Source organism: Zonotrichia albicollis, chromosome 15 (assembly GCF_047830755.1).
Source record: "Zonotrichia albicollis isolate bZonAlb1 chromosome 15, bZonAlb1.hap1, whole genome shotgun sequence".
NCBI lineage: Eukaryota > Metazoa > Chordata > Aves > Passeriformes > Passerellidae > Zonotrichia > Zonotrichia albicollis.
This window is the reverse complement of record NC_133833.1, coordinates 5,501,595-5,526,465: the sequence shown is the minus strand read 5'-3', so window position 1 is coordinate 5,526,465 and position 24,871 is coordinate 5,501,595. Positions and strand designations below refer to the sequence as shown.

Here is a 24,871-nt window from a genome sequence, read left to right as displayed (position 1 = left end):
CATTCCATCTCATCCCATCCCACCCCATCCCTCCCCACAGCCCTCAGCTGCAATGACAGGCAGGAGCTCGTTCCTCCTGCCTTGTTTCACACACATTTTGTGAGCAAAACCACTTTTTTCCTGCCCCTTGTTGCCACCTGCCCTTGCTGCACCGTGGTCACTGGGCCTGCCTTGCTGTCTGAAGGCCAAGGTGTGACCTCTCCATGTGTCCCCAAATCATCCTGGGGATCCCCAAGCACTTTTATTAACGAGCAGCTAAAAGTTAAACACCAGCAACAAAACAACAACAAAAGGTCTTTATTTCAACGACCTGAAAGAAAACGTAACTCCAAGAGCAAAGACAGTCATAAAAACCACAAAGGTGCTCCAAGCAAACTGGAGCAATTTGCAGGGATCCCTTCCCAAAGCAGCCAGGCAGAGGTGGCTCTGGGCCCTCCCCAGGGTGACAGGGGATCTCCTGCATCCCCCCCTTGCTGGAGGGACCCATGGGGACCCCCAGCCCTGGGGAAGCAGCAGCTCAGGGGTGAGTGCCTTGGGCTGGGGATGTCACACATTGCCCCTGGGGGAAAGAAAGGCACTTCCTGAATTCAGTGTCACCCTGCCACCTGCCCTGGGAGTGCAAAGCATCCCTTCCTCCCCTGCCCCAGCCCTGCCAAGCTGACATGCCAGGGAAATGGCTCCTTGGGAGTCCTGGTGCTCCTGGGCCAGCACTGTGGCTCAAAGGTGAGGAGCAAATCCAGCTCTGGGCTGTCCTCAGCTGCCCTGTGCTCACAGGGGATCCTGGGGAGCCAGCCCTGCTCCTGACTGTCACTCCAGGGAGGCACTTGGATGGACAGGGGGACAGGGACTGCCCACTCCTGGAGACAGGACAGGGGAAGGTGGTGGCCCTGAGCAGGGAGCGCTCTGGAGCCAGTGTCCCAGCCAGGCTCAGCCCACAAACACCTGCAGTGACGAGCAGGGCCCTCATTTTCTCTCCCACACACATCCAACAGCTCTCTGAGGGGGTGTGGTGCCTTTGAGAAGTGCAGGGATAAAATTCCAGGAGCAATCCAACAACCAGGTGGATGTCACTCCTGCAATTGAACCCAAAGCCACAGAAATTATGGATCAAAGACAAAAATCCCAAATCTTCAGGATTTCCATGGAGGCCTGGTCTGTCCAGAGAGTGTTTGCCCTGTGTCTAGAGACAAGCAGCAGCCAAGCACTCGCTCCCTGACATGTGGCTCCTGGCCTGGGTCACTGATCCTGCCCCATCCCTCCAATCCACATATCTGGATCCCTTTGACTCACTGTCACCTCCTTTGTGGGATCCTGAACTATTCTGAATCCCAAGTGCAAGGGTCCTGCCTCGGCTAAGATCCTGATTTTCTCCTGAGGAAGCAGAAAGTTTACAACAAACACAGAACAGGGGGAAATTGCATTGGTCAAGGAACAGAAAGTCTCACAACAGAACTTCCAGACTTAACTCCCTTGTGCTATGAGCTCCTCCCAGGTCCAACCCTGTAACCTGAACCCAGCCAGGGTTGGGAACAGCAGTTTTTGGGTAGGGGAAAAGCACCAAAGCTGACAGAATTCCCCTTCCCACAGCATTTCACAGCACTGGAGTGGCAGGGAGGGGAATGGCTGGCAGCGTCCAGGTCTGGCCAGCAAACAGCACAGCATCGAGCAGAGCAGTGGGAAGGGGGGGTCTGGACCTGAGAGCATTCAAATACAACCATCTCCTCACCATGTGGCCGTGGAGGTGGCTGGGAGCAAGACTACGAGATTGAGATTGTTTAATTTAACCTTTCTTCTTGTTCAAACACAAAGCTGTAAGCAGCGGCAGAGCCATCAGCATCCTCCAAGGGAAGCCTTTGGAACTTCTCTGCTTCCCCAGTGCCACCTCTCCCCAGGCTCTAAATTTCCTGTGTGAATTGGGATAATCTACCAAATGATCCTAAGCTGTCCTTCAAAGTAGAAGAACCTAAACTGTCCTTCGGAGTGGAAGAACCCAAACTGCAGCAATCCCAGCACGCAGTCCTCCCCCTAACGAGAATCCTCCTCAGTGCAGAGGCCACTCAGCAATTGATTTTGGCTTTGGATTCACAGCCCAGCTCGGGTGGCACAGCACAGCAGCTCCAGAGGTGGCACGGACGGCACAGTGTCACTGCCAGCTGGGCACAGCACCCAGCCCATCGCTGAGGTCACTTTTTGGAGCATGGAAAGGAGGGCTCAAACCACACTCAAACCACACAGAGAGAGAAAGCCCAGGGTGGAGGTGGGTGCGGGGAGGGCGGGGCGCTCAGAGGCGGCGGGGGCTGCGCTCGGGCAGCAGGGGCCGGGGCGGGGGTTGCTGCAGCAGCGCCGTCAGGATGCGCTGCAGCTGCGACAGCCGCGCCCGCAGCGACGTGCAGGAGAACAGGCTCAGCTGGTAGGACGGGTCCAGGGGCAGGATGGAGATCAGCCACCAGCACCACGTCGGGCCGTCTGCTGAAGCCTGGGGGCGAGAGAGGGAGAGAGATCCCCACGTCAGAGCTGCGAGGTGGATGCAGCATCGCTGCATCGCTGATGGCAAAGAGTTGTTCTTGTCAGGACAGCAACACCAGCTTTGTGATGAGTACCAGTGGCCAAGGTACTCATCTGAACAGCGCTTTTGCTGTCCAAGCTCAAAACTGCTGGACAAACTAATTCAATTTCCAGACAAACATTCCCCAGGGAGCCTCCTGGCTCATCTGCATCTGCATCTCATCTGTAACTGGGAGAAAGTCTATCCTAAAGAGACAATGAAATATCTTGTGCATGTCCTTGTTTAAGCCGGTGCTTTGTGCAAACAGAGGCCAAATCCTGCATGACCAGTGTTTTTGGGACGTTGGCCATCACTTGAAGAGGTGAGGTGCAAGCCAGCCAGGCACAGCTGTTGGGCACTGCCTTTGTAAAGCAGCTTTTCTATAACCTGAGTCAAACCAAGAGGGAAAAGCTGAATTCAGCTGAAGGAGTGTGAGTTGTTTTGTAATTCCTGAGCACATCATTAACATGACTGCTGGCCAGGACAGCCTTAACCTGGGACAAGCCAGCAAGAGTGTATTTGTAACGATCTAGAGAGGAAACACTTTCTTAAAGGAGTGAAAATTAAATTTTGGGATTTTTTTTTCTCCTACAGAATCTGAATTTCTCAGAGAAGTATAACAAGCAAATTGGATCCTGTCCTCTTAGCTCTTTACCTCTGGCCAGCTATGGCTGTCTCAGAGGACCACAGTGAGAAAGGAGACTACAGACTCAACAAGCTGCAGGGTTACCTCTTTGCCAATTTGTTTGGTTTCTTTTTCCCAAGAAGTTTTCAAACACACACAGTTCAGTTTCTCAGGTCTCATTTAAGAAAAGATTCTGGGAAAGATTTTAGAACTCAGTGCTCAGTTTCCAAGAACAGTTTAAAACCATAAAGAAACATCAAGCAGTTTACAAAACAAGCCCTACCAACTGTCTGGATAAGAGATGCTGTAACAGGGGTGAAAAACTGGATTTTTGTTCATCATGGGGAGAAGCTGAGTAGGGAAGCCGGGTGGTTAGAGCAGGAACAGCCCTGCTTCAGAGGCTCTCTTGGTACTCTGTTCGGTGCATCCCTTCCCTCTGGGCATTACCTGGATGTCCTCCTCCTTCTCTGGCAGTGGTCCATGCTGCATCAGGAAGTGCCTGGAGGTGAGGTCCCCGTGCTCACAGAACCGCTGCGCCAGCCGATAGGTGCTCTCGTGCAGGCACTGCAGCTCCTGCAGCTCCTCCCCGGACACCTGCACGGAGCCAAGAGGGACACAGGTGTCCGTGGGCAGGATCTGTCCTGCTGCAGCCCAGGGTTCTGCCCAGCCCTGCCCTCACCTTCCTGTCCTCCAGGAACTCGATGTCGGCGGTGTGGTAGCCGTCCCTGTGGCCGCGGCTCAGCACGCGGAACCGCTGCCGGCCGATGGTGTCCACCAAGGACCTCCCGTCAGCCAGCAGCTCCACCTGACGGATCTCCAGCATGCAGCCATAGTCAGCAAAGCTGCAGGCACACACGGACAGAAAACAGGGGCTCACCTGGGGTAATAGCAGGCAAGGGAGCTGCTTCTCCTAAAGGTATGGTCTCCAAAAGGACCAGGAACAGGATGGCAGGGCAGGGGCAAATTCAGAGATTCAGTCAAGTCTCCTCCCAGTGCTCACTAAGAGGAGCTGGAGGTCACAGAAAGAGAACCATGGAGCTCAGAGACATCCTGAGTCAGAAGCTGTTCCAAGAATTGTATTGAATTGTATTTGACAGCTCCAGTGCTGGCCTCATTCCTTGATCCCATTTCACTCTGCACTGTGGGGAACACACCACCCACCTCCCTGCTGATTTTATCTGCAAGATGGCACTGATGGGAAACCTTTCAGAACTACTCAGTATTTTAGACATTTGGGGCTGGAGCAGAGAGAGGCAAAGCAGCTGGGGCAGGGGCAGCCTGCCCAGGAGCTCACCTTTTCCCATTCTCATAGATGCACATGCCAAACCTCCTGGTGCCGCTCTCCTGGCACCGCCGGATCATCAGGCGGTACCGAGGCTCGAAGACGTGCAGAGGGCAGGAGATGCCAGGGAAGGACATCGTGCACACAAAGATGGGGATGTTCTTGGTCAAGCTGAGGGACAGAAGGAGAAATCACAGAAGTGAGACCTTCCCAAGGAAAGCCCATCCCTGCATCAGCTGCTCTCCCAAACCAGGTGTATCCTTAAGTACAAGAAGCGATGCTCCAGCACAGAGCGACACTAAAGTTACACTTGGCTCACCAAGAGACCAAGGACAGATTCTGCCCACAAAACAGCTCCTTGCAAAGATGGTCCCTCACTCCCAAGTGCCTCATGGAGTATGTCCACACTCACACAGCACTGCTGCAATGTGATCGTGGAGGTGGGACAGACATCACTTGAGCAGAACGAAGCCACAGCAGTGGTATGGGGTGTGGACATCTATTGAAATGCTGTGAAGGCCCCAGCGAGGGGAGAGAATGATGCATCTGACTCCATGGATATCAGAAGGCTAATTAATTACTTTGTTATACTATATTATTCTATACATGTAAAACTGAACCTGACAAGCACTCAACCCTGCACACAACTGCACACTGCACTGAATCCCGTGAGTGTCACTCAACAGTCATGACACACACACTTTTTTGGCCCTGGTAGGCCAAGGAAACAAAACACCATCACTCTGGGTAAACAATCTCCATGTTACATTCTACTTTTGCACAAACATAGGCACAGCAAAGAGATAAGAATATTCTTGGGAAGAATTGTGCCTTGCTTTTCTCTGTGAAGAGGAATGTGGGGCTAGGGACATCCCTCTCAGAGCCCCTTCCACACCCACCCACACCCACAGGAGCAGTCCCTGCTTACTTGGAGAGCTCTGCCATCTCTGCCCGGTGCAGCTCCCGGCGCTCAGCCAGCTGTGTGGGGAAGGTGGCCAGCATGATGTCCTGCAGCAGCACTGTGGGGCTGTACCTCCCAACCTTCAGGTACTGAAAGGAATTAGATCCAAAAACAGGTTGGAAAAGAGCAGGGAGGAAGCCCTGAGGTCCTGCTGGACTCTGAATCACGCTCACTTTTATTGGAACTGAAGGTACTTTTAGACCAGAGAAAGTCAAGGATAAAACCTCTTGGGGGATGTTGAGCCACGGAGCAGGATGGGATGTCAGCTCCACCGAGACCTCCAGACACAGCTCAGAGCCAGGGCCCGTCCAGCACAGCGTCCTGTCTCTGACAGTGATGCAGTCCTTGTATGACAACCTAATTTCCCTGATGGTCTCATCCAAATCCCTTTTCATTAAAGATTAAATCAAATCTCCAGGCTAGCAGGTTTTCCATCCATTTCCATTTTTTAAAGTCATTAGCATTTTCTCCTCTCTCCCTCTCTCTCCCCTCTCCTGTTTACAATCTCACTAAATCACTGTGGCATCTTGTGGAAATGAATCTCTGGGTCTTAATTATCAGCTGTCTGGTCATTCCCACGTGAGTGGAGCTGACACCGCCGTGCCAGGGAGCTGCTAATGGAAGAGCACTGCACCTTCCCAGCCCAGCCCTGGGCAGGCAGCCAGCAGCTGGAGCTGGCTCCCAGCTCTCCCCTGGGCTCCATCCCGTGGCAGCCAAGCCCTCACCTCTCTCAGGCTCTGTTTGCAGAGGGGGCAGTTGGGCCTGTGGTCCAGGCAGCGTTCCAGGCACTCCTTACAGAAGGTGTGACCACAGGGCGTTGTCACCGGCTCGAAGAACATCCTGAAAAGGGAGATCAGAGTCAACGGAGTGCAGGGAGAAACAAAGGGAAAGGGGCACAGATAAGTCTGGCAGAGAGAGACTTTAATTAGCCCCTTCATTAGAAAGTCTGGGCTCAGACTGCTGGGCTTGCACAATGATGTAAGACGAGAGTTGTTCCAGGCCTGAGCTCTGCTCCCCCTCTCTGCAGGGTCTCCATGGAGTCCCAGCAAACCCCATGAGTACACACATGACACCCCTTGGTCCTGCCAGGTCTGTGCTTCCCCAGACACCCACAGTGCTGTGTAATCCAAAGGGCAGTGAAGGAAAGCTCCTCCTGCTCCCCTGCTCCAGGAGCAGAGCCAACAGCAAGTGCTCAAGTTGCTCACAGGTAGCTCCACAATCAAAAATTAAATTAAGGTCTCGGGAAAGCCCTGACTCCTCCTAAACACTGTTTTCTTCTTTCAGAAGAGACCCAAATTCACACAATCCAGGCCAGATGCAGCCTCAGTCTCTCTCCCCCATGCACAGACCTGGAAAAAGCTGCCAGAAGGACCTTGACCAACTTGCACGTCTGGCAGTGCAACCCCCACCCAGCTCTGTGCCAGCAGCCCTTGCACAACTGCTCTGTCCTGGGACACACCAGGAATAACAGCCTGGTTTCAGCGTGCCCTGTGGCAGTGCAACACCAGCCCTGAGCCAGCAGACAAATACAGGTTCTGTCCCATTCCCTTTTCCACCTGCAGCAGGCAAAGAGCTCTGAAATGCTCCACTCTAGGTCTGCAATATCCCCACCATGGAGGGAATTTCCCTGGGCAACACCTTCCTGTCGCAGCCTGCAGGTACAAAGGGCAACCACTGCTTTTGGTCTTTGACCCCACTGAACATCCCCAGCTCCACATCTCTGTCCCAAGGGATACAGCCCCAGTGATGCTGCACCCTCAGACAGGGATCTGAGCTCCTGCAGCCTGGCAGGGTGTCCCATGGCCCTGCCTTCCCCTCTTATCTGTATCAGCAGTTCTCAGGACTGAGCTTGCTATTAAGATGTGAAGAAAGATGCACACCAGTAAAAAAACCCAGCAGATGCCAATTCTTGATCCTAAAAGCTCTCCTGGAGGAGAACTCACCGTATGCAGAGGGAGCACTCCAAGTCAGAAATGCTCAGTGACTCCCCAAGGCATGGCTGGGTACAGTTTGCTGTTTCCTCCTTGTTATCTGGTGGTAAAAGAGAAGACAATCCCCCATTTCAATGTAGGAAATTAACCTTTGCTTTCTGACCTCATTCTAAGGCATAACTGCCCCACAAAGTGCTTTGAAAGTGTCAAAGAAGAACAAGATCACTAGGAAATTCAACATAAACCCTTCTATTAACCCATCTGTGTCCATCCATAGCTGGTGTGTCAGTGGGACTCATGGTGCTTGGTAGAGGAAGGTGATATCTCCTCTTTTTGCAGACAGGGAAACTGAGGCAGCAAAGTGACCCAAAAAGCTCCAGGATGGAAGTCTCTGGAGACCTGCCTGCCATGAGCCATCACTGCTATTTGTCCACCTGGCTGGACACTGATGGCAAATCAAGGCTGATGGAGGTGCTGCTTGCCCAGCTCATGGCATGTCCTGTTCCCCACACAGGAATTTAATCAAAACCAAAACCCATCGAAACACATGGGAACCACAGAAAGCCTCTCCCTGACTCCACACAGGGAACAAGTGATGGCTGGCTTTAACAAGAACTTGTCACCAGGCTGGAGCAAAGGTTTGGTGTAAGTTCACCTGCTCACACAGAAGATCAGGTGGATCCTCCCCAGGTGCATGAGGAGCAGTGAATGTCCCAGCCAGGGCTGCCCCATCGTGTGCCCCTGGCATATTTGTTGAGCTGGACACAGTGCAAACAGCACATTTTCAGTGCCAAAATGGATTTCACACAAGTATTTTGCATGACACAACAGAGTGGTACCTGTGATGACACTCACCCAGCAGGCCCTGGCCCTGACTCTCTGCCGCCGTCGCCGGTTCTGGCTGGGGAAGGGTGGCTCTGTCCTGGCTCTGCTCACACCCAGCACCCCCTCGGCCCTCTGCCAGCTCTCCCTCCTGATCCTAGGCACAGCAAGACGCAATTCAGCCCAAACCCCCTTCTCCCTCTGTCCCACCAAGCCCAATGGCACCGAGAAGTTTTCTGGTGTGTCACTGTACACTAACAGCTTCCATCTTCAGGACAGCAGGACAGAGGCCTTCAGACACTGCTGACCACCACATGGTTAAAACATGGTTCACTCTGTCCAGTGTACCAACTGCTATCTGAGCCCATCTTCTGAATTCCCTCCTCTCTCCAAGCCTGCTAAATTTGTTTATAAAAGGCAAAGAGCTTCCCTAACAGCTGTTAATTGTCTGAACTATTCTCAAGTGTGTCTTCTTGATGAAAAAAATTGAAACTTACTTTTTGATTTCCTTTTTATCCCCTGTATTTAGTGAGATGAATAGGGAGATAAAGTCCTCTCTGTTTGCTGAGTCCCCACAGCATCAGCCCTAAAGACACCTGCTCTCCCTCCCTCCAGCAGCTGCAGATCCCAGGTAAGCATGGCTACATGTCCTGCACAAGCTCCCCTGATCACACCTCCTTTCCCATCACTGGCATGTCCCAGAGGAACATGAAGTCTCCTTGCAGACTCAGATGTTGCAGGCTCTTACCTGAGTTTGTGTGGAAGGTGGGAGGACTGGGCTCCCTCCATTGACCTGGGAACCAGCTGAGCTCAGGTGAGCATCACCCAGGTGTGCAGCCGTGCATGGCTGAGGAGCATCAGCTTCCATGATGATCTGCAAGGACAAAGCAAGGGTTGGGGGATGCTAGGAGGAAAAAGCAAGGAGGTGGGAGGGCTGCCAGGCTCCCTCTTTTTCCCCAAAGGACCCTTCTGGTGTCTGTGCTGGCTGAGCCCTCTGTGGAGTCCTTCAGAGGACAAGGGCATGTCCCTGTGTGAAGTGAGAGCAGAGGGACACGGCAGAGCCCACACACCTTCTCCATCTCTCTCCGAGCCAGCTGGCAATGGGGACTGAGTGTCAGGCAGTGCTCCCACGCCTGCAGGGCTTCGGCTCTCTGCCCCATCTCCAGGAGCACCTTCCCTTTCCTGAAGAAGGCCTGCAGAGCAGAAAGAACATGTGGTGACTACGAGACAGTGACCAGCAGAGCATGTCCCCCTTCAGCTCCCATGCCAGCCCCAGGGGGATGTCCCTTGGCCTCCTGCCTGCTCCCATCCCATCCCATCCCAAAGCACCTGGACATGTCACTGCTCCCCTGACTGGGTCTGCCTAAAAAATCCCAGGACTCTCCAAAGTGCAGCAGCTGCTAAAGCCAAGCCTAGGGAGAGCTGGAGTGAAGGATGGACACAGAGCCAGACCTCTCCTGTGACAGCAACACAGCACCTGCCACCTTGGTTAGCACCCCAGTGGCTCTGCAAAGGGCATTTCTGAGCAGGATGAACCCAGAGGAGAATGGAGCAGAGGGGGAAGCTGCTCCTGTGCAGTCCATGTGGCTTCACTCACCTCGTGGTGCCCAGGCTCAGCCCTGCACACAGCATCCAGGTCCTCCAGAGCCTGTGGGAGCTGCCCCAGGGCCAGCAGGGCCTCTGCCCGGCACAGCCGCAGGGAGCTGCACTCCAGGGCTGCAAGAGAACGTGGGACATGAGCCCTGGACCAGCCTGGGGACAGCCACCACCACAGGGGCACAGTCCCTGTGCCACTGCCTCACATCAGTGCTCCTCATCAGGAGACACTGGCTTTGTAAGCCTCTGAAAGGAAATCATTCCCCCTAAATATCCAGTTTAAAATTGTTTAAGGCTCTTCACTTTGTTTTTTTTCCCCCATCTTCCCTAAAACACCCCTAGCCAAGAGGCCCCACCACTGCCTCAGGGCTCAGCCATGCTGGGATCTGGGCTTTCATCCATCTCTTTGGGATGGAGCAAAAAAAAAAAAAAAGCTCCACCACACACGTACAGGGCTGTGGCCACAGCAGGCTCTGTGATGTGACTCACCCAGCAGAGCCACAATAATATGTTACCAAACAGGGCTGCAGGGCTGGATACCTGAATTCCCAGACCCACCTGGACACATGAGAAGACAAAGGGGTGCAAGGATCTGCTGCACCCCATGACCTGGGGTTTCCAAGTATGAGAAAAGGCTGAGATTTCCAAAAAAAGAGGAAAATAATTGAAAATCCAGTTCCTTGTCAGCAAGACATCACCCATGGGACATCAGGGTGCTGGGGGGGCACAGGTCCCAAGACATTGCTGGTCATGACACCAAGCATTACATGCTCCTGCCTTTTCCTGAAAAACTGGCAGTGAGATCCTCTTCTTTCCTGCCTCAGAAAACCACATAAAGACTTTCCTTCCTGTCAGCACAGCCAGTGGCAGAATTGGGCTGGGAGATGTTGGGGAGAGAACCCCAAGAGCCCACACACATGGAGTACCCAGGTGTGGCAATGTTTGTGGGTTTTGAAACGCAGAGATGCCCAGACCCACCCCGTTATATCACAGCTCATGGAGGTGACCTACATCCAGAGCAGTGCTGGTGCTCCAGCTCAGGTAACAGGTCTGTGCATCCAGCCCTGCATCCCCCCAGCTCTGAGCATCCAGCCCTGCATCCCCCCAGCTCTGTGCACCCAGCCCTGCATCCCCCAGCTCTGTGCATCCAGCCCTGCATCCCCCCAGCTCTGAGCATCAGCCCAAAGCTGCTGAGGGTTGGAGCTGGGGATTTGCTGCTCCTGGTGCATCTGGGGAGGCTTCCAGTGTCATGGATGTCCATGTCCATGTCCTGCAATGTCACTGGAGGCTCCCAGTTCCCTGTGGGATGATGGCAGGTCCAGCACAGGTAACTCATGGCGACCCTGCAGGATGCTGGCACTGAGGCCAGCCTTGTATCATAAATTAGGCACCATTTAAGGCACTGCTGCTGCATTGGCAAATGTGGTGTGGGTAACATCACCTTGCTGAAGGGCCAGGAGCTCTCCCAGGGGCAAGCTGGGTCCCTGGGCCTGGCTGGCAGCTGATCAGCAATCACCAGGAATACCAGTGTTGGTGATGTCTCTCCTGCACTTCCAAAGCCAGCAGCATTTCCTCCTGGCCCGGTTCAACCCCGGTGCTGATGCAGCTCTGCCAGCAAACTGCAGGTCAGGACTGGCAGCTCCATGAGAGCTGGGTGCAGGAGGCATCTGCTCATTTCCCTGCCTGTCACCCTGCCCAGGCACCCACCACTCCTTATCACAGAGCAGCAAACTCTGCCATGGCTATTGCCTCCTTGTCCCCATGCCCAGCACAGAGAGACTTTGCTCCCTGCCTGGTGTCACCCTAAGGCAGAGAGCAGCAGAGCCAGGCACAACCCCTCCTGCAGCAAAGGCTGCACTGGCCACGCTGAGCTGTGCAGCAGAGCATGGCCCCTGGGAGCTTGTTTTCCTTTTTAATATTAGCCAAGACCTTAGAGATTGAGTGAGGAAACATGGGAACGTGCTGCTCAGTACTCCATCCCACAAACATCCATCCAGAGATGAAATATCCCACCCCCTAACAAGGTAGGGATGAACAAATAGGTACAAAGTCCAGAGGGTTATTTTCCATGTGGGCAAACCCATTCAAACATTTGCACAGCGCCAGCAATAAAGCAACTGATTTGGCAAAAAAAAAAAAAAAACAACCAACCAAAACACCCCAGATGTGTAAAAGAGGGCAATGAATTCTGCATTTCTCTGCTGCTGCAGCTATTTTTGATCCATGATATCATTACACACCAGGGCCATCAGCCAGCTGGCAGCCTCAGAGCCTCACCAGCCTCCACGCTCCAGGCATGTCAGAGGGCCTCCTGTGCTACACATTACACTGCATTTTTCTGATGTTCACTCACAAAGAATGAAGATAAAAAGTTGACAGTTTATTTCCACCCAAGCAAAGCGAGCAGCTCTGCAGGCTGGGCTGAGCAGGGCACTGCAAACTGACCCATCACACCACACTGAGCCACAAATAAAACATCCCCATGGGTCAAACATTTATCAGTGGTTCTGTTCCAAAGTGAAAGGCAGCCCGTAAAAATAAAAAAAAAAGTGTGCAGCTGAAAGCTGGCTGCAGGAGCTGGAAAACACATCCTGAAAGCACCACCCACGTGGCTGAGCCTGGCAGCCCCAGCAAGCAAAGGTTCACTGGAGCTGAGCCTGTGACTGCAATTTCCTTGTTGCCCTCAGCCAGACTTTCCTGTCTTTCGGGGAACAGAACGTGCAGGGAAGAGTGAGGACAGAGTTTGCAATGTTTCCTCTTTATGCTAGCAAAGGGTTTTTAGAGAAAAGTGTAATTGCACACCCCAACCAGGGAAAAGCCTGGTAAAGGAGTACCAGAGCAGTGTGCATGTGCCTTTACTGTGAGGAGGGTGTGCAGGGAGAGACGGATGCCTCTGGAGGTTGCATAAAAGGACCTGTTTTCTGCTGCCAGCACCAGGATCGACCGGTCCGCTCAGCCCTTCGCTTCCAGGCTTACCCTGGACCTCTGGCACTTGTCTCGCAGCAGGCGATGAATAAGAGCGGGAGGAGAGCTCAGCGCTGTCATAGAAACGCCGCGGAGAAAGGAAATTCTGCCTCCGTCGCCCCAACCCCCTGCTCCAGACGCATTGTATAACCCCTTTTATTTACTTTCCAAGAAATCCACTTACAGCCACACATTAAAGCAGATCAAACCCCACCTCCCCCCCCTACCCCCGGGCCCGGGAAATGTCTGGCCAGGGCCGGGTGCAGAATGGGTCGGGCCGGGCGCTGACCTGTACGATGGGGCTGGCACAGGAGCTGTGCCAAGGCTGTGTCCTCGCCAGGCTCTGGGGGAGAGGACGTGTCCATCTCCGGCTGGACGAGTCCCAGCCGCTTTACATAATGGTCACCCCCTGGGCAGAGCTCTCTCTGTGACCCTGAAATTCTGCACGATGTGAATGAGTATCGGTGCTTGTCCCTCTTCAGGAGCACGTGGCCGGTGGGACACCGGCCCGGGCAGCGCGGTTTGTCGGGCATCCCAGCGCCCCCAGCACCTCGGGACATCCACGGATATGGAAGAAATGCCCAGCATCCCCCCTTCCCACCCCCATCCCCGCCAGCCCTGCCTTACAACACTTCCCACGTCTTCCCGCTCCGGACCATGCAGGCTCGGAGCGCACCGAGCCGCAGGGACACGGTGACCTACATTGACACCCACACTGGTACTCTCCTGCTGCCACAGCCCGGCCCGTGCATCCCCGCCTGTCGGGCTGCTGGGCTGGCCCCTTGCACCCCTCAGCCCACCACCCGCACCCCCAGCCCCCGAGCCCGGTGCTCCTTACCCAGCTCGACCCCTCTCTGCGCCATCCTCAGCGCGTCCCGCGCGTCCCCGCGGGCGAGGCGCTGGCGGACGCGCTCCGCCAGCCCGGCCAGGCGCCGCTCCCGGGGCACGCATCGCTCCAGGATCCCGCACAGCACCACGCTGCACCTCGCCGCCCCGATGCCCGGCAGCTCCAGCCGCTCCTGGCACAGCGGGCAGCGGGACGGGCCGGCCCCGCCGAGGCACGGCTTGCAGAAGGAGTGACCGCAGGACGCGGTCACCGGCTCCCAGAGGAGCAGGCGGCAGCAGGGGCAGCGCAGCAGGTCCAGCCGCAGGGGCTGCCCGGAGGGGCTCTCCCCGGGCGGAGGGGAGCTCGGGCCGCTCATGGCGGCGCTGAGGGGAGCTGTCCTCCCTAAAGCCGGCGGTGCCCGCACGGCCCGGCCGCCGCCGCGCCCCCGCGCATCGCCCCGCGCCGCTCCCGCCCCGGCCGAGGCTCTACGGCTGCCGCCCGGCCCGGCCCGGCCCGGCCCGCCGGAGGGACCCGGGGCAGGCGCCGGTGGCGGGGCTGCCCGGGCCACCATTGGCCGCCGCCGGCCGCGCCGCCCCGCCCCGGCCGCGTTTCGTAAGGGAGCCCGCGGAACCGGGGCCGAGCGGGAGCCGGGCCCGGCGGGGTCGGTGAGCCGATGGGTGCCGACCCGCTCCGCTCCGCTGCCCGATCCCGGCAGGCGGGGATGCTGGGGGGCCCCGGAGCGGCCGGGTGCGGTACAAGCCGGACAGCGGCTCTGGAGCCGAGAGCCGGGCTAGGAGAGTTTTGCCCCAGATGGGGCGCGCTGAAGCAGCTCCAAGGTGCAGAGTGCTGGGGGTGTTTGGGATGCCCCAGTGTGGGGCCAGGGGTATTTGGAGCCGCTCACGGTGCGGGCTGCCTGGGGTATCCGGGGGTATCCTGTGGAGCAGGGCTGGGTCACAAGCCCTGGGGACACACGGTGCTCTGTGATGGGAACAGGAGGGTGGGATGCTCCAGAGTGCTGGCACAGGATACCTGGGCTCCCTCAGCTGTCTGAGGCTCTCCGGAGTGGGAGTGGGGTGCTGGCTGTTGTGGTGCTCCAGAGCAGGGCAGGCTGGTGAGGCTGGGTTGCACCCGATGCCTCTTTGTATTACCCTCCATGGAAACTCATCACGTTTGGGGGCAAAGGGACACTCCTCCAACTTACACGGGAAACCACAGCTCTCTCAGAAGCTCTACTTACCCAGAACTGAATGATTTCTGACCCTGTATGTGGACAATCCCCTTCCCACTCACAGACCCCCAGGATGGGCTCAGTGTCACAAGGGAGATGCATCCTCTGAGCACACAGTCATACAGCAAAAAGCCAGCAGCTCTTGCACAGCAGGTGCCGAGAAAAACAGCTGAAATCTGTCACTTCTGGAGCTTAGTAGATCAGGATGATGCACATTCTCCAAGGGCTCATTTGTGTGTCCCCAAAAACAACCCAACCCCACGCACACACTGGCAGAGCTGCTCAGATCACCAGTGGGACATCAGTGCTGGTGAAACCCGTGCCCCACTGAGGGAGTGGCTGGAGGAGGTTTGGGCTGTGGAGCAGGTTTTGTTTCCACATCTAATGCAATTACGTTAAACGGCTCATAAGTGGTTTTAAAAGCTCAACAACTAAGCGTTTTATGTGGGTTTGATAGGCTTCATTGCTTTCTCCGTTATCTTTTCAAGTGATCGCTCCAGACAGGAGAAATCTCAGGTGGCATTTGGTATTTGGTACCACTGCCCTGAAAAGCTGAGCATGGCATTAGGGACAGTGGGAGCATTGGAGTCAGTCTGGGACTCTGTCCTGCAGGGGACATTTTCCATGTCCCCATCTGCAGGGTCAGCCTTTAGCTCCCCTCTCCCACCCCTGCCTCACAGGACCTGGCCCATCCCTTCCCCCAGCAGTTCTCCCATGGGCATTCCTCAAGTGGACAAAGATCATTTACCAGACACTCTCCTTTCATGGTTTAGTTCTCACCATGGCTTGTTTTTCCACCAAAACCTGGCTATTGACTAAAAAAACAAAGATTGCCACCAGGGAGGCTTCTCCAGTTTTGTCTCTAGTTTACCCCTCAGGAAGGGCACATTCCTGGCTCGTGAGCCATGGAATGAGGCTGCTTTTAGCCACCACAGCCAACATTGCAGCAAAGTGCACAACAACCTGTTTGTGTGGCTCAGCCTGGGAGCAGCAGCCTTTGCCAGGTGAGGAGAGCAGCATCTTTCATCACCCCAGCCAGTTCCTGTGGGAGACACGGGGCTGTTCTCCTGGGACCTGCCTCATTCTTTCCCTCACCTCCTGATTCACTCCACAACCATGTGTGGGCTCTCCAAGCAGAGCAGGCGTGCTGCTGCTTTGCATAATGCAGTTTAAAATCAATCAACCACGACACACGAGGCCATGGCAAACCAGGCTTCATTAGCACCAGTGTGCAAGAACATTTTGTTTTCTTCAGTCTGTCCAGAGCTGAGCTGGTTCAGAACTCCCAATGCTTTCTCTTGTCACTGCCCTGTTTGTGCTGACTCAGTACATAACTGAAAAAAAAAAAAAAAAAGCTTTAAATGCTTAATGCTAACCATTCTGCTGGCCAGATGAGAACTTCATGTGTTGCATAACCCAGGACAGATCACATTATGTGTAGGAGCTATTTGCAAAGCTCAACAGGATTTTTAATTTTTTTTTTTCCAATTTAGAGATGGGAAATATCTCAGGGTCAGTGCAGGGTGAGGAGTTCCAGGTGTTGCTGCAGCTCCTCCTCTGGCTCCCAGCCACACGTCCACTTGTGCTTCAGCCCCAGCACAGCCTCATTAATGTGATCCAGACTGCTGACAGCCCAGCGTGGGGATCAGGGATTGCACATCAGCTGTGTTTGCTCATTTTTAGTGCATAAATATTTGTTGCAGGCATTGACACTTGTTTTTGACACATTAGGGTTTAAGGAGTGGCTCTGAGGTGGCAGCACCTTCCCAGTGCTTTTGCCTTTTTTTGTCCAGTTTTGTTTGCCTGTGTGCTCCTGAGGGTGTCTTCAAAGGCACCACAACCACGTGTAAACAGGAACATGCACCCTGAATGTCATGACCCCTTTTCCACACTGCCATCCCTGCTCTACCCACCAGCTTCCTCCAGCACCATCAGACCTGAAAGTCCTGTTGCACAGGGGTGAAACAAGTTCTGCCATTCCTAAACCCACACAAGGAGGAAAGCGTCAGAACCCCAACCAAGGAGGGGGAGAGTTGCTACCAACAAGGGCCACACTGGGCTCACAGTGGCATGCCCAAGTGCCACGCTGGGCTCACAGTGGCATGCCCAAGTGCCAGGCAGCCTGTGAGTGATCAGGCAAAGAGCCTCAGCACCTGTGCAGGCACCCTTGTGCCCCAGCAGTGCTGCGCCTGGATCCTGGCTCTCTGCAAGCCTCCAGAGCTGGCCTAAGGAATTATTTTTACACCTCAGTAGGTGCCTGTAACATGCAGGGAGTTATTTGCATCATCCTCCCTTTCCCCCCCACTCCAGCCCAAAGATGTCAACAAACACATCAGCTTCCTGGAATTTTTTCTTTCTTTCTTTGCATCATAGTATTTCTAGATCCAGGATGTTATTCAACCAGCAGGTTTCCCCATTTGCTACATGTGGTACAAAGCCTTTCCTGGGAAGGGGAGCAAAAGGAAGTGGGAGCAGGTGGTGTGGCAGACTCTTTGTCCTGAGCTCATCTTTTATAACCTGCATCTTTGTGTTTAGTTGGGGGAGCTGCTGCTGGTTTTCTCTGGGCAGAGGCAGGCAGATTGCCACAGTGCCCTGTGGGGTTTGGGATTCCAGTTCTGCTCTGTGCTGGCACTGAGAAGGAAGCAATCATATAAATTACATGGTATTGTTCCCAAGTCCTGAAACTCTGCTGCTTGAGTGCTCAGAGGGGTCCTGAGTCTCAGTACAGAGGATCAGATGTAAACAGGGTCAGGGAATTAAGAAAACTTCAGTATTTTTTCCTTCTGACTCACACAGGCTTTGCCTGAGGCAGCATCATTCCTAGAGAAATGAGTTGACTTTCACATGGACTGGTGGGACAGAGAGCTGCAAAGGAGCATTATCTCATTGTTCATGTAACCAGGCTTGTGCCTGAACTCTGGAAACTGGAGAGGCACAGCGGGAGAGCCCAGATTCCTATCTGGCTCGTTTTAGTCTCTCGAGCCAAACATCTTGGCAAAGAGGTTGGCAGAACGTTAACAGCCAGCCTTGGAAGCAATGCCCACATAAAATAGATGGAGATGTCTTTTTCCACAGCATGGGCAGTCATGTACAAACTACACACCCCAAGGAGAGAATACAAAAACAGTTCACAGCTGTCCCCATTGTCCTGGGGGGAAGGCCTGGGATGGGTGACAAGACCATGGGCTGTGGTGCAGGGTGCTGTAAGCTTGCCTTGATGCCTTGCAATAGTTTTATTGGTATTTTTATTGAAGCTGAAGATCCTCTGTCTGTAGGACTTCCCAAGGAGGAGCCCAAAGTCAGCAGGGCTTGTTCAGCACCACCTAAACCATGGATAACATAACAAAGTGACTAAAGGAGGAAAAGTCATAACAAGACAACTCCCTGAAGACACCTCTACATAGCAGCAAGGTCCATTCCTTCCAAGAACATTGGTGTCCAGAGGTTCCTGCATCCCTGTGGGCCAGACCTGGAGGTCACATCACCCTCTGCATCTTCTGGCTGGGGAGAGCAGATTTGCAATGAGCCTTTACTGCAGGGTCAGACAGAAGCTACCCCTTCCCAAGCTGCCGTGTGTCCGTGTGCCTGCCCCGTGGCCCGGGGTGACACCGTGGTGGCCTGTCACTGCAGCTGGGCACTCAGCAGCTCTCATGGCCTTGGCTCCCTGCCTCAGCAAGGAGCGAGTACGTGCTGCCTCCCTCATTTCTTCCTTTTCCCCTTTTCCTGTGCAGCTCCCAGAGATGCCAGCAGGGCTGGCGGGCACCCAGCGCTGCCAGAGGAGGTGCCAGTGGCACAGGGTGGGCTCTGCAGCTGGCACAGCCCTCTGCAGGGATGCCTCTGGGCTCTCAGGCCAGATCAGGGGCTGACTTCTTCATCCCTTACCCTGGTTCTTTATTCCTTCAGCTCCAGCATCTCCACCACCCCTGTGTGTCCTTCTTGGTGAGGACAAGGAGCTCCTGCAAAGCCAGTGGCTCAATTCCATCCAAAAGCTCTGTCTGACCATGGGGAGAAGGAAGCACCTGGAAGTCTCAGGGAGAAATGCAGAGGGCTCTCAGGGTGTCCCTGCACTTTCCCTTCCCCTCAGCCAGACAGAATGAAGCCCTAAACACACCCTGGGCTGGATTTCAGGCAGGATGAGCAGGGCTGTTCTCTCCCACAGTTATAAAGAGCTGCCTGTGTACCCCTGGCCTGATCATAGCAGTGCTGGCCTGGGCAGAGCTTTCTGCTCAAGGAGCAGACAAATATTTCTGTCTGTGCCTCTTTGTTGCCCAGGCTGGCTGGGCTCCACCTCTGGTGCACTTTGAACAGCAGGTGAATCATGTTTGGGTAAGCCACTCCTTTCATAACGCACGGACGTCACGGCTCTTAAAGAGGTCAGGCTGTTACTGCTCGGAACATTTGTCACCCAGAAACCTGTCCTGGGGAATCTGCCAGGGCAAATTGAAGGTTCTCCTTCGCAAGAAGCCTGGCACCATTCCACTGTGGGTTTTAGGAAGCTATTGCATTGAGGTTTGGGGAGTAAGGAACCTGCTCTGCTCTTGTGGAAGAGCAAATGCAGAATCCTAGAGAGGTTAGTAAGGGAGGGAAAGGTGCTGGGAAATATGTGTATCCTCAGCATCATTTTTATGACAATTAATCCCATGAATAAAGCTCTGCTATAACTTTTAGCTGCTAATTAACATAGCAAAGAGTCTTAGTTTACAGATATTCAGAATAAAGGGATAAGTTGTAGAAGGATGCATCATAGAGAGGAGCAAGTCTGAGTGCTGTGCAGGAAGCAGGAGCAGGGATTTCACCTTCCAGAAAAGCCTTCACTTGTATGACCCCAGTTCCATTTGAGTTTTGCTCTTCTTTTTATTCAGCTCAAAAATAGGAGAGTGGTTTCATAGGGAACCTCTGCCCAGCACTCTGCAGAGATTAGCAGATCATAAGCAGGGCTGCAGGAATCAGCTTTTCTGGGAAAGTGAGGATTTTTAACTGTTCCCATTTTTTAGTGGAATGAAAAAGCAGCTTGAAATTTTCCGTGAAGAAGGTCACTTGGGAACAGAGGAAAGATTTCTTTTTGATCTCTACCTTAGAGAGCCTTGTTTCCCTAATAGGACACTTTATATAACAAAGCCCCTAGATGCAAGATGAAAAGTCTCATCACAATATAAAGGCCCAACCTTTCTGTTCTAAAATTTTTGGCATTTATAGAAAAATACTTTTATTTGGGGACATCTCTGCATGAAATGGTATAGGAAACAATTCTTTCTCCACATCTAAACTCTCTTGGCATCTCTGCTGCTCTGAGGCCCCAGACAGCCACGTGCTGTGCAGGATCCCTGCAGGCACCCCCAGATGCTGTGAGCAGGGGCAGCACAACCCCTCCTGCTCCCCGAGGACCAGCCAAAGTTATTATATAAATTTGTGTAAACAAGACTTGCTTAAGTAACTCCAGGGCTGCCAGTTCCTCTTGCTGGTCTGTTCCTACTCCGCCCCTGCAGAGCCTGGTGTGATGGGCATTTGGCCCAGCTCTGTGCTCCACGCTCCTCTCCCAGCCAGCTGAAGACACAGCAGCCCCAAGGAGCCTCTGGTTGAGCCTTGCAGATGCTCCAAGCAGAGGAGATGGTTAAAACATGGAATGAAGCCAGAGTTCAGGCCCAGCAGAGCTTGGGCAGCTGCTGGATAGCACATCTGTGGGCAAACACTCATCCCAGCACACCGGGGTCATGCTGGGGGATGTGTCCCTCAGGAGAGCTACTGAACTGACTGAAGGTCCTCAGCATCCCCAAGGGCCAGATGCTCTACCTGCCTTTTGCCTCCTCCACTGTTTTTAGAGCCATAATCCCCATGGCTGGCACGAATGTTTGTGCTCTGTGCCCATTCATGCCACCTGGCTTCAAGCCAGGGCTGAGATGCAACGAGGAATGAGGGACACCAGGTGAAATGGTTTTCACCTCCACAACTTTTTGGGCAAACTTGGCCATTCTGTGAAGGGAGAACAAGGGTGGAGAGGGGAGAGAGCCACGTGCAGGGCAAGGTGCTGAAGGCAGGATGGAGGAGCTTGGCTGCTGGAGGAGCCAGCTGGATGCTCACACAGCCAGTCCTGGGTGTGTTTGGCTCTTTGCCCTTGTGCCACAGGGATCTGGCTGCACAGGCAGGATTTCCAAAGAGCTTGGTGCCGTGGCCTGGAGCAGGGACTGTAAAACACGAGCAGAAGACTTCACCTGGTGCTCACCATGACCCAGCACTGCAGGGAGTGCCCAGCGCTGGCCCTGAGCACGTGAAAGTGCTGAGATTTGGGGCAGTGTGAGTCTGTGGGGTCAGCTCCACACAGACATTTGCAGGCTCCCATTATGGGAGTTAGGGCACAAGGCACAGAGGACAATTTCAGGGCTTTTAGATTAAATACCTGACAGCTGGAAAGCAGAATCCCACTCCCATGAGATGCAACACCTCTCAGCTCCAACTGAGCATCTACAGGCGGGCTTAACCTCAGAGTCTGGCACACCATGCTTGAAAGGTTTCCAACCTTTATCTTGAAAAGCAAAGGCAAGGCCTCTCCTTTTCATGTCCAAACACAGAATTTGGCCAAGATATTCCCATCCTTTAGTAGCATGGCCTGAGGGGACTGTAAAATTCTGCAACTCCGTCTACTATTTGGAAGTAGTTTGTGTCTTGTGCAAGAGTCCTGTGTGCTTGCACAGAGGAAAAAGTAAAATATGTAAAATAACCCCACACAGGATTACTTTACATTAATGCACCCAAGGGTTCATGAAGCAATAAGGCAGTTAAAATCAATCCTTTCCTGCTGAAGCCAAACCAGCTCACTGAAACCCAGCTTAGCTTTTGGGGTTGTTTGTTTTTCCCATCTTCGTGTTTTCCCTTTAATCTTTGTGCTGGATAATTAAGACAACATTCCTCAGCATCTTTCCTGCTGTTTGTTGTGCTTATACAAGAGCTGGCTGCATTTGTTCCACAGAAAGAACATCCAAAGCCACATTCTGTGGTTTCAAGTAAAATCCTCCGCGGTGTTGACTTTTAATCTCGGGTTTGCCTGAAATCTGCATTACTCAAGAAAATACTCATAAAAATAGACTCCTTAAGGGAAGCAAACCAAGGCAGCAACACAGCAGGGAGAGCTCATGCTCAAGTTTGCATTGAAGTTTTTATTGATGGTGAGGCTTCTGGGGTTGTCCTAATACTGCTGGCAGCAGCACTGGGTAGGGCTGCTGGCCCTGTGTCCCGCTCCGACGTTCCTTTTGCTGCTGGCTGGACCCTGCCAGCATCCAGGGCTCCTGGTGAGCTCCCTGTCCCCGATGTACTCCCTGTCCCTGGAGCGCTCCTTGATCCTGGAGCGCTTCCTGTCCTTGGTGCTCTCCCTGACCCGATGCTCTCCCTGCCCCCAGTGCCCTCTCCCTGTCCCCGATGCCCGAGTCTCTCCCTGTCCCCGATGTTATCTCCCTGTCCTCGATGTTATCTCCCTGTTCCAATGCTTTCTCCCTGTCCCCAGTGCTCTCTCCCTGTCCCCGATGCCCTCTCCCTATCCCCGATGCTCTCTCACTGTCCCCCCACGCTCTCCCTGTCCCCAATGCTCTCCCTGTCCCCGATGCTCTCCCTGTCCCCGGTGCTCTCCCTGTCCCGATGCTGTCCCCAATGCCCTCTCCCTATCCCAAATCCTCTCCCTGTCTCCCTTGGTGTCTCCCTGTCCCCGATGTTCTCCCTGTCCCCAATGCTCTCCCTATCCCCGATGCTCTCTCTCTGTCCCCGATGCTCTCTCCCCGTCCCCGGAGCGCTGCGGGAGCCTTACAAAACAGCCGAGCGTTATGAAACCCGCGGCCCCGCTGCCAGACGTCTCATTCCCGGTAGATGGCGGTGCCAGCTCATTTTTCCTCATTTTTCCCGCTTGTTTTTCTCCTGGCGCCGCGCCCGATTCCAGCGCTCGGCGGGGCTGGGGATGGATGAACGGGCGCGGCCCCTGCGCTGGGGTCAGCGCTGCGAAAACAGAGAGGTTTGTCGGGTTCTTCCCCCCTATAACTGCTTTTCGTTTGTTTTTAATAAATTTGATATCAGTTTTATCCACTCAGCACAGCTCCAGGTGTCTGTCCCTGCTCACGCTGCTCCATCCCACAACAACAGCGTGCAGGGCACAGGGAGATGCTGGTGATGCCAGATCTGGAGGGACTCTGCAGAGCCAGGCAGACCGAGCCCACAGAGCCCCTGCATTTCTCTCCAGACTCTGTCACGGTCTTGTACAAGACCTGCTCGCCCAGGTCCCACTCCCCACCTGTTATTGCCTTTCCTTGAGTGTTTCCTTTTCCAGAGGGACAGATAGCGCTGGGTAGGCAGCGTGACTGGTGAATAAATAGCATTTATCTTTGGAGATCACAACACCTTTATTTGGCTAACAGTGGCCCAGTCGCTCTCCAGCTCAATTTGCCATTTCCATCTCCACCTCCTCAGCATGGCCAGGGCGTGCACTGCTGCTCCAGCTCTGCAAGACTAATCCTTGTCCTCCTTCTCATCATCCTTGGCAATGCCTTGGTCCTGGGGCAGAAATAAAAGGGACAGCATGTGAGGGGAGTGCTGAGTGCCCCATCCCAGGTGTTTGGGAACATCCACACTGGGGTTTGTAGGTGCAAACCCCACAGGGCTGGGCTGGGGTTACCTCCTCTGAGTCACTGTCAGAGCTGCTGCTGCTCCTGTCCTCCTCCCCATCTCCCTGCTGGGGTGAAGAGAGAGGGAAGAGCATCACTGGGAGCCCTGGCAGTTCAGAGTCAGGAGGCAGAGAGATTTCTGGTCCTGTGGGTATCTAGAGCCAGGCTTGGCACCCCTGGTGCTGCTGTGGGACTGCATGTGACCATGGCAGCACAGAGCTCCCCAGAGCCAAGAGCAAGGATTGCAGTGTGTGCAGTGCAGGAGCATTGCTGTCCTCACCAGCATCCCATTTGGAGAGGAAAAGGAGGGAGATCTAAGTAGGAATGCTGGGAACAAATTGTGGGAAAGCCATGGACACTGGGATTTCTAGGCTGTGGGCAGCACAGCTCCATCTGCTACAGGTTTGCCATGGCTCAGACGTGGCTTCCCATTACAGCCAGGATGTCAATGGTTCTGCAGAAAACTCCATCATTCCCCTACCTTTTCTTCTTCCTTCTTCCTCCTCTTCTGCTTCTCCTTCTCCTTTTCTCCCTCAGTCTTTTCCTTCTCCTTCTCTTCCTTCTCTTTCCTGTCCTCCTCTTTCTCCTTATCCTCCCGTCCAAACCCTGCAGCAGGGCACAGAGGAGGGTTCATTGCCAGCCTGCAGCTTCCAGCTCACACAAACCCTGCAGGTGCCCCTGGGCCCACACCAAACACTCACATTTCAGGATTGTCGACATTTCACCAAGGGGCACAGACAGTCACACCTGGGGAACACAGAGGACCTGAAGGAGCAATGAGAGAGTGGAGGAAGGTGAGTTTTTCAGGGATGAAAACACCTCCCTGGAACATTCAGTTTTTACAGAGGCCCTGTGTAATTCCTACTCCCCAAAACAGCAGGGGAAATCTGTGGATGACACAAAACCCAAAAGAACCAGACCTTGTGCCCACCCAGACAGCCCCCTCTGCCCAGAAAAGCAGCAAGTGGAGAGGGATGGAGGCAGAGAGATGTCACAACCCCTCACCATAAGCAAATTACAGAAGTATTTCAAATTAAATGAGGAAGAAACAATAAAGAGCAGGTGTGGGGGCTCCTAGGAATCCCCAGCAGAAAGGACACTCTCCCTGAGGGACAGGGTGATGGCAGAGAGGGAGATGGAGACAGCAGCAAGCAGAGAAGAAGCCAAGAGCAAGGGTAAGAAAACTCCCAAGCATTGATTAGGTGCCTGAAAGGTGACAGATGAAAAGAAAGTAAAGGAAACAGCTTGCTTTAGAAATAGGAAGCCCAAACAAAGCCTAAGAAATAGCCTGGGCAGGTCAAACCCTCCCTCTCATACACAAGCAGGGCAGCAGGGGTGAGGGGATCAGGTCCCTTCTGCTCACTGGAAGAGCAGATCCACCCCAGCAGGCAATTAGGGAATAGTTTCTCATCCAGCCAGTGTTGGAGGGAGGCAGAATATTAATGCTTCCTT

General features: G+C 53.9%; 1 protein-coding gene and 1 non-coding gene across 2 annotated transcripts; both read right to left on the bottom strand.

The window, feature by feature from the left end:
- Positions 1-279: 279 nt before the first annotated feature.
- On the bottom strand, positions 280-14,232 carry LOC102063938 (LON peptidase N-terminal domain and RING finger protein 1). Its single transcript, XM_074552024.1, has 12 exons — positions 13,565-14,232; positions 9,764-9,882; positions 9,237-9,359; positions 8,915-9,040; positions 8,200-8,323; positions 7,357-7,444; positions 6,139-6,253; positions 5,381-5,502; positions 4,465-4,623; positions 3,850-4,012; positions 3,618-3,764; positions 280-2,476 (listed from the first exon to the last, which is right to left on the bottom strand). Exons 1-12 carry the CDS (start codon positions 14,121-14,123, stop codon positions 2,282-2,284), a joined length of 2,040 nt encoding a protein of 679 aa, XP_074408125.1. The 5' UTR covers positions 14,124-14,232; the 3' UTR covers positions 280-2,281.
- Positions 14,233-22,448: 8,216 nt separating this feature from the next.
- Positions 22,449-24,135, bottom strand: LOC102064114 (uncharacterized). Its single transcript, XR_012582837.1, has 4 exons — positions 24,121-24,135; positions 23,901-24,025; positions 23,431-23,487; positions 22,449-23,309 (listed from the first exon to the last, which is right to left on the bottom strand). It is a non-coding gene; the product is annotated as an uncharacterized LOC102064114 (transcript).
- Positions 24,136-24,871: the final 736 nt, after the last annotated feature.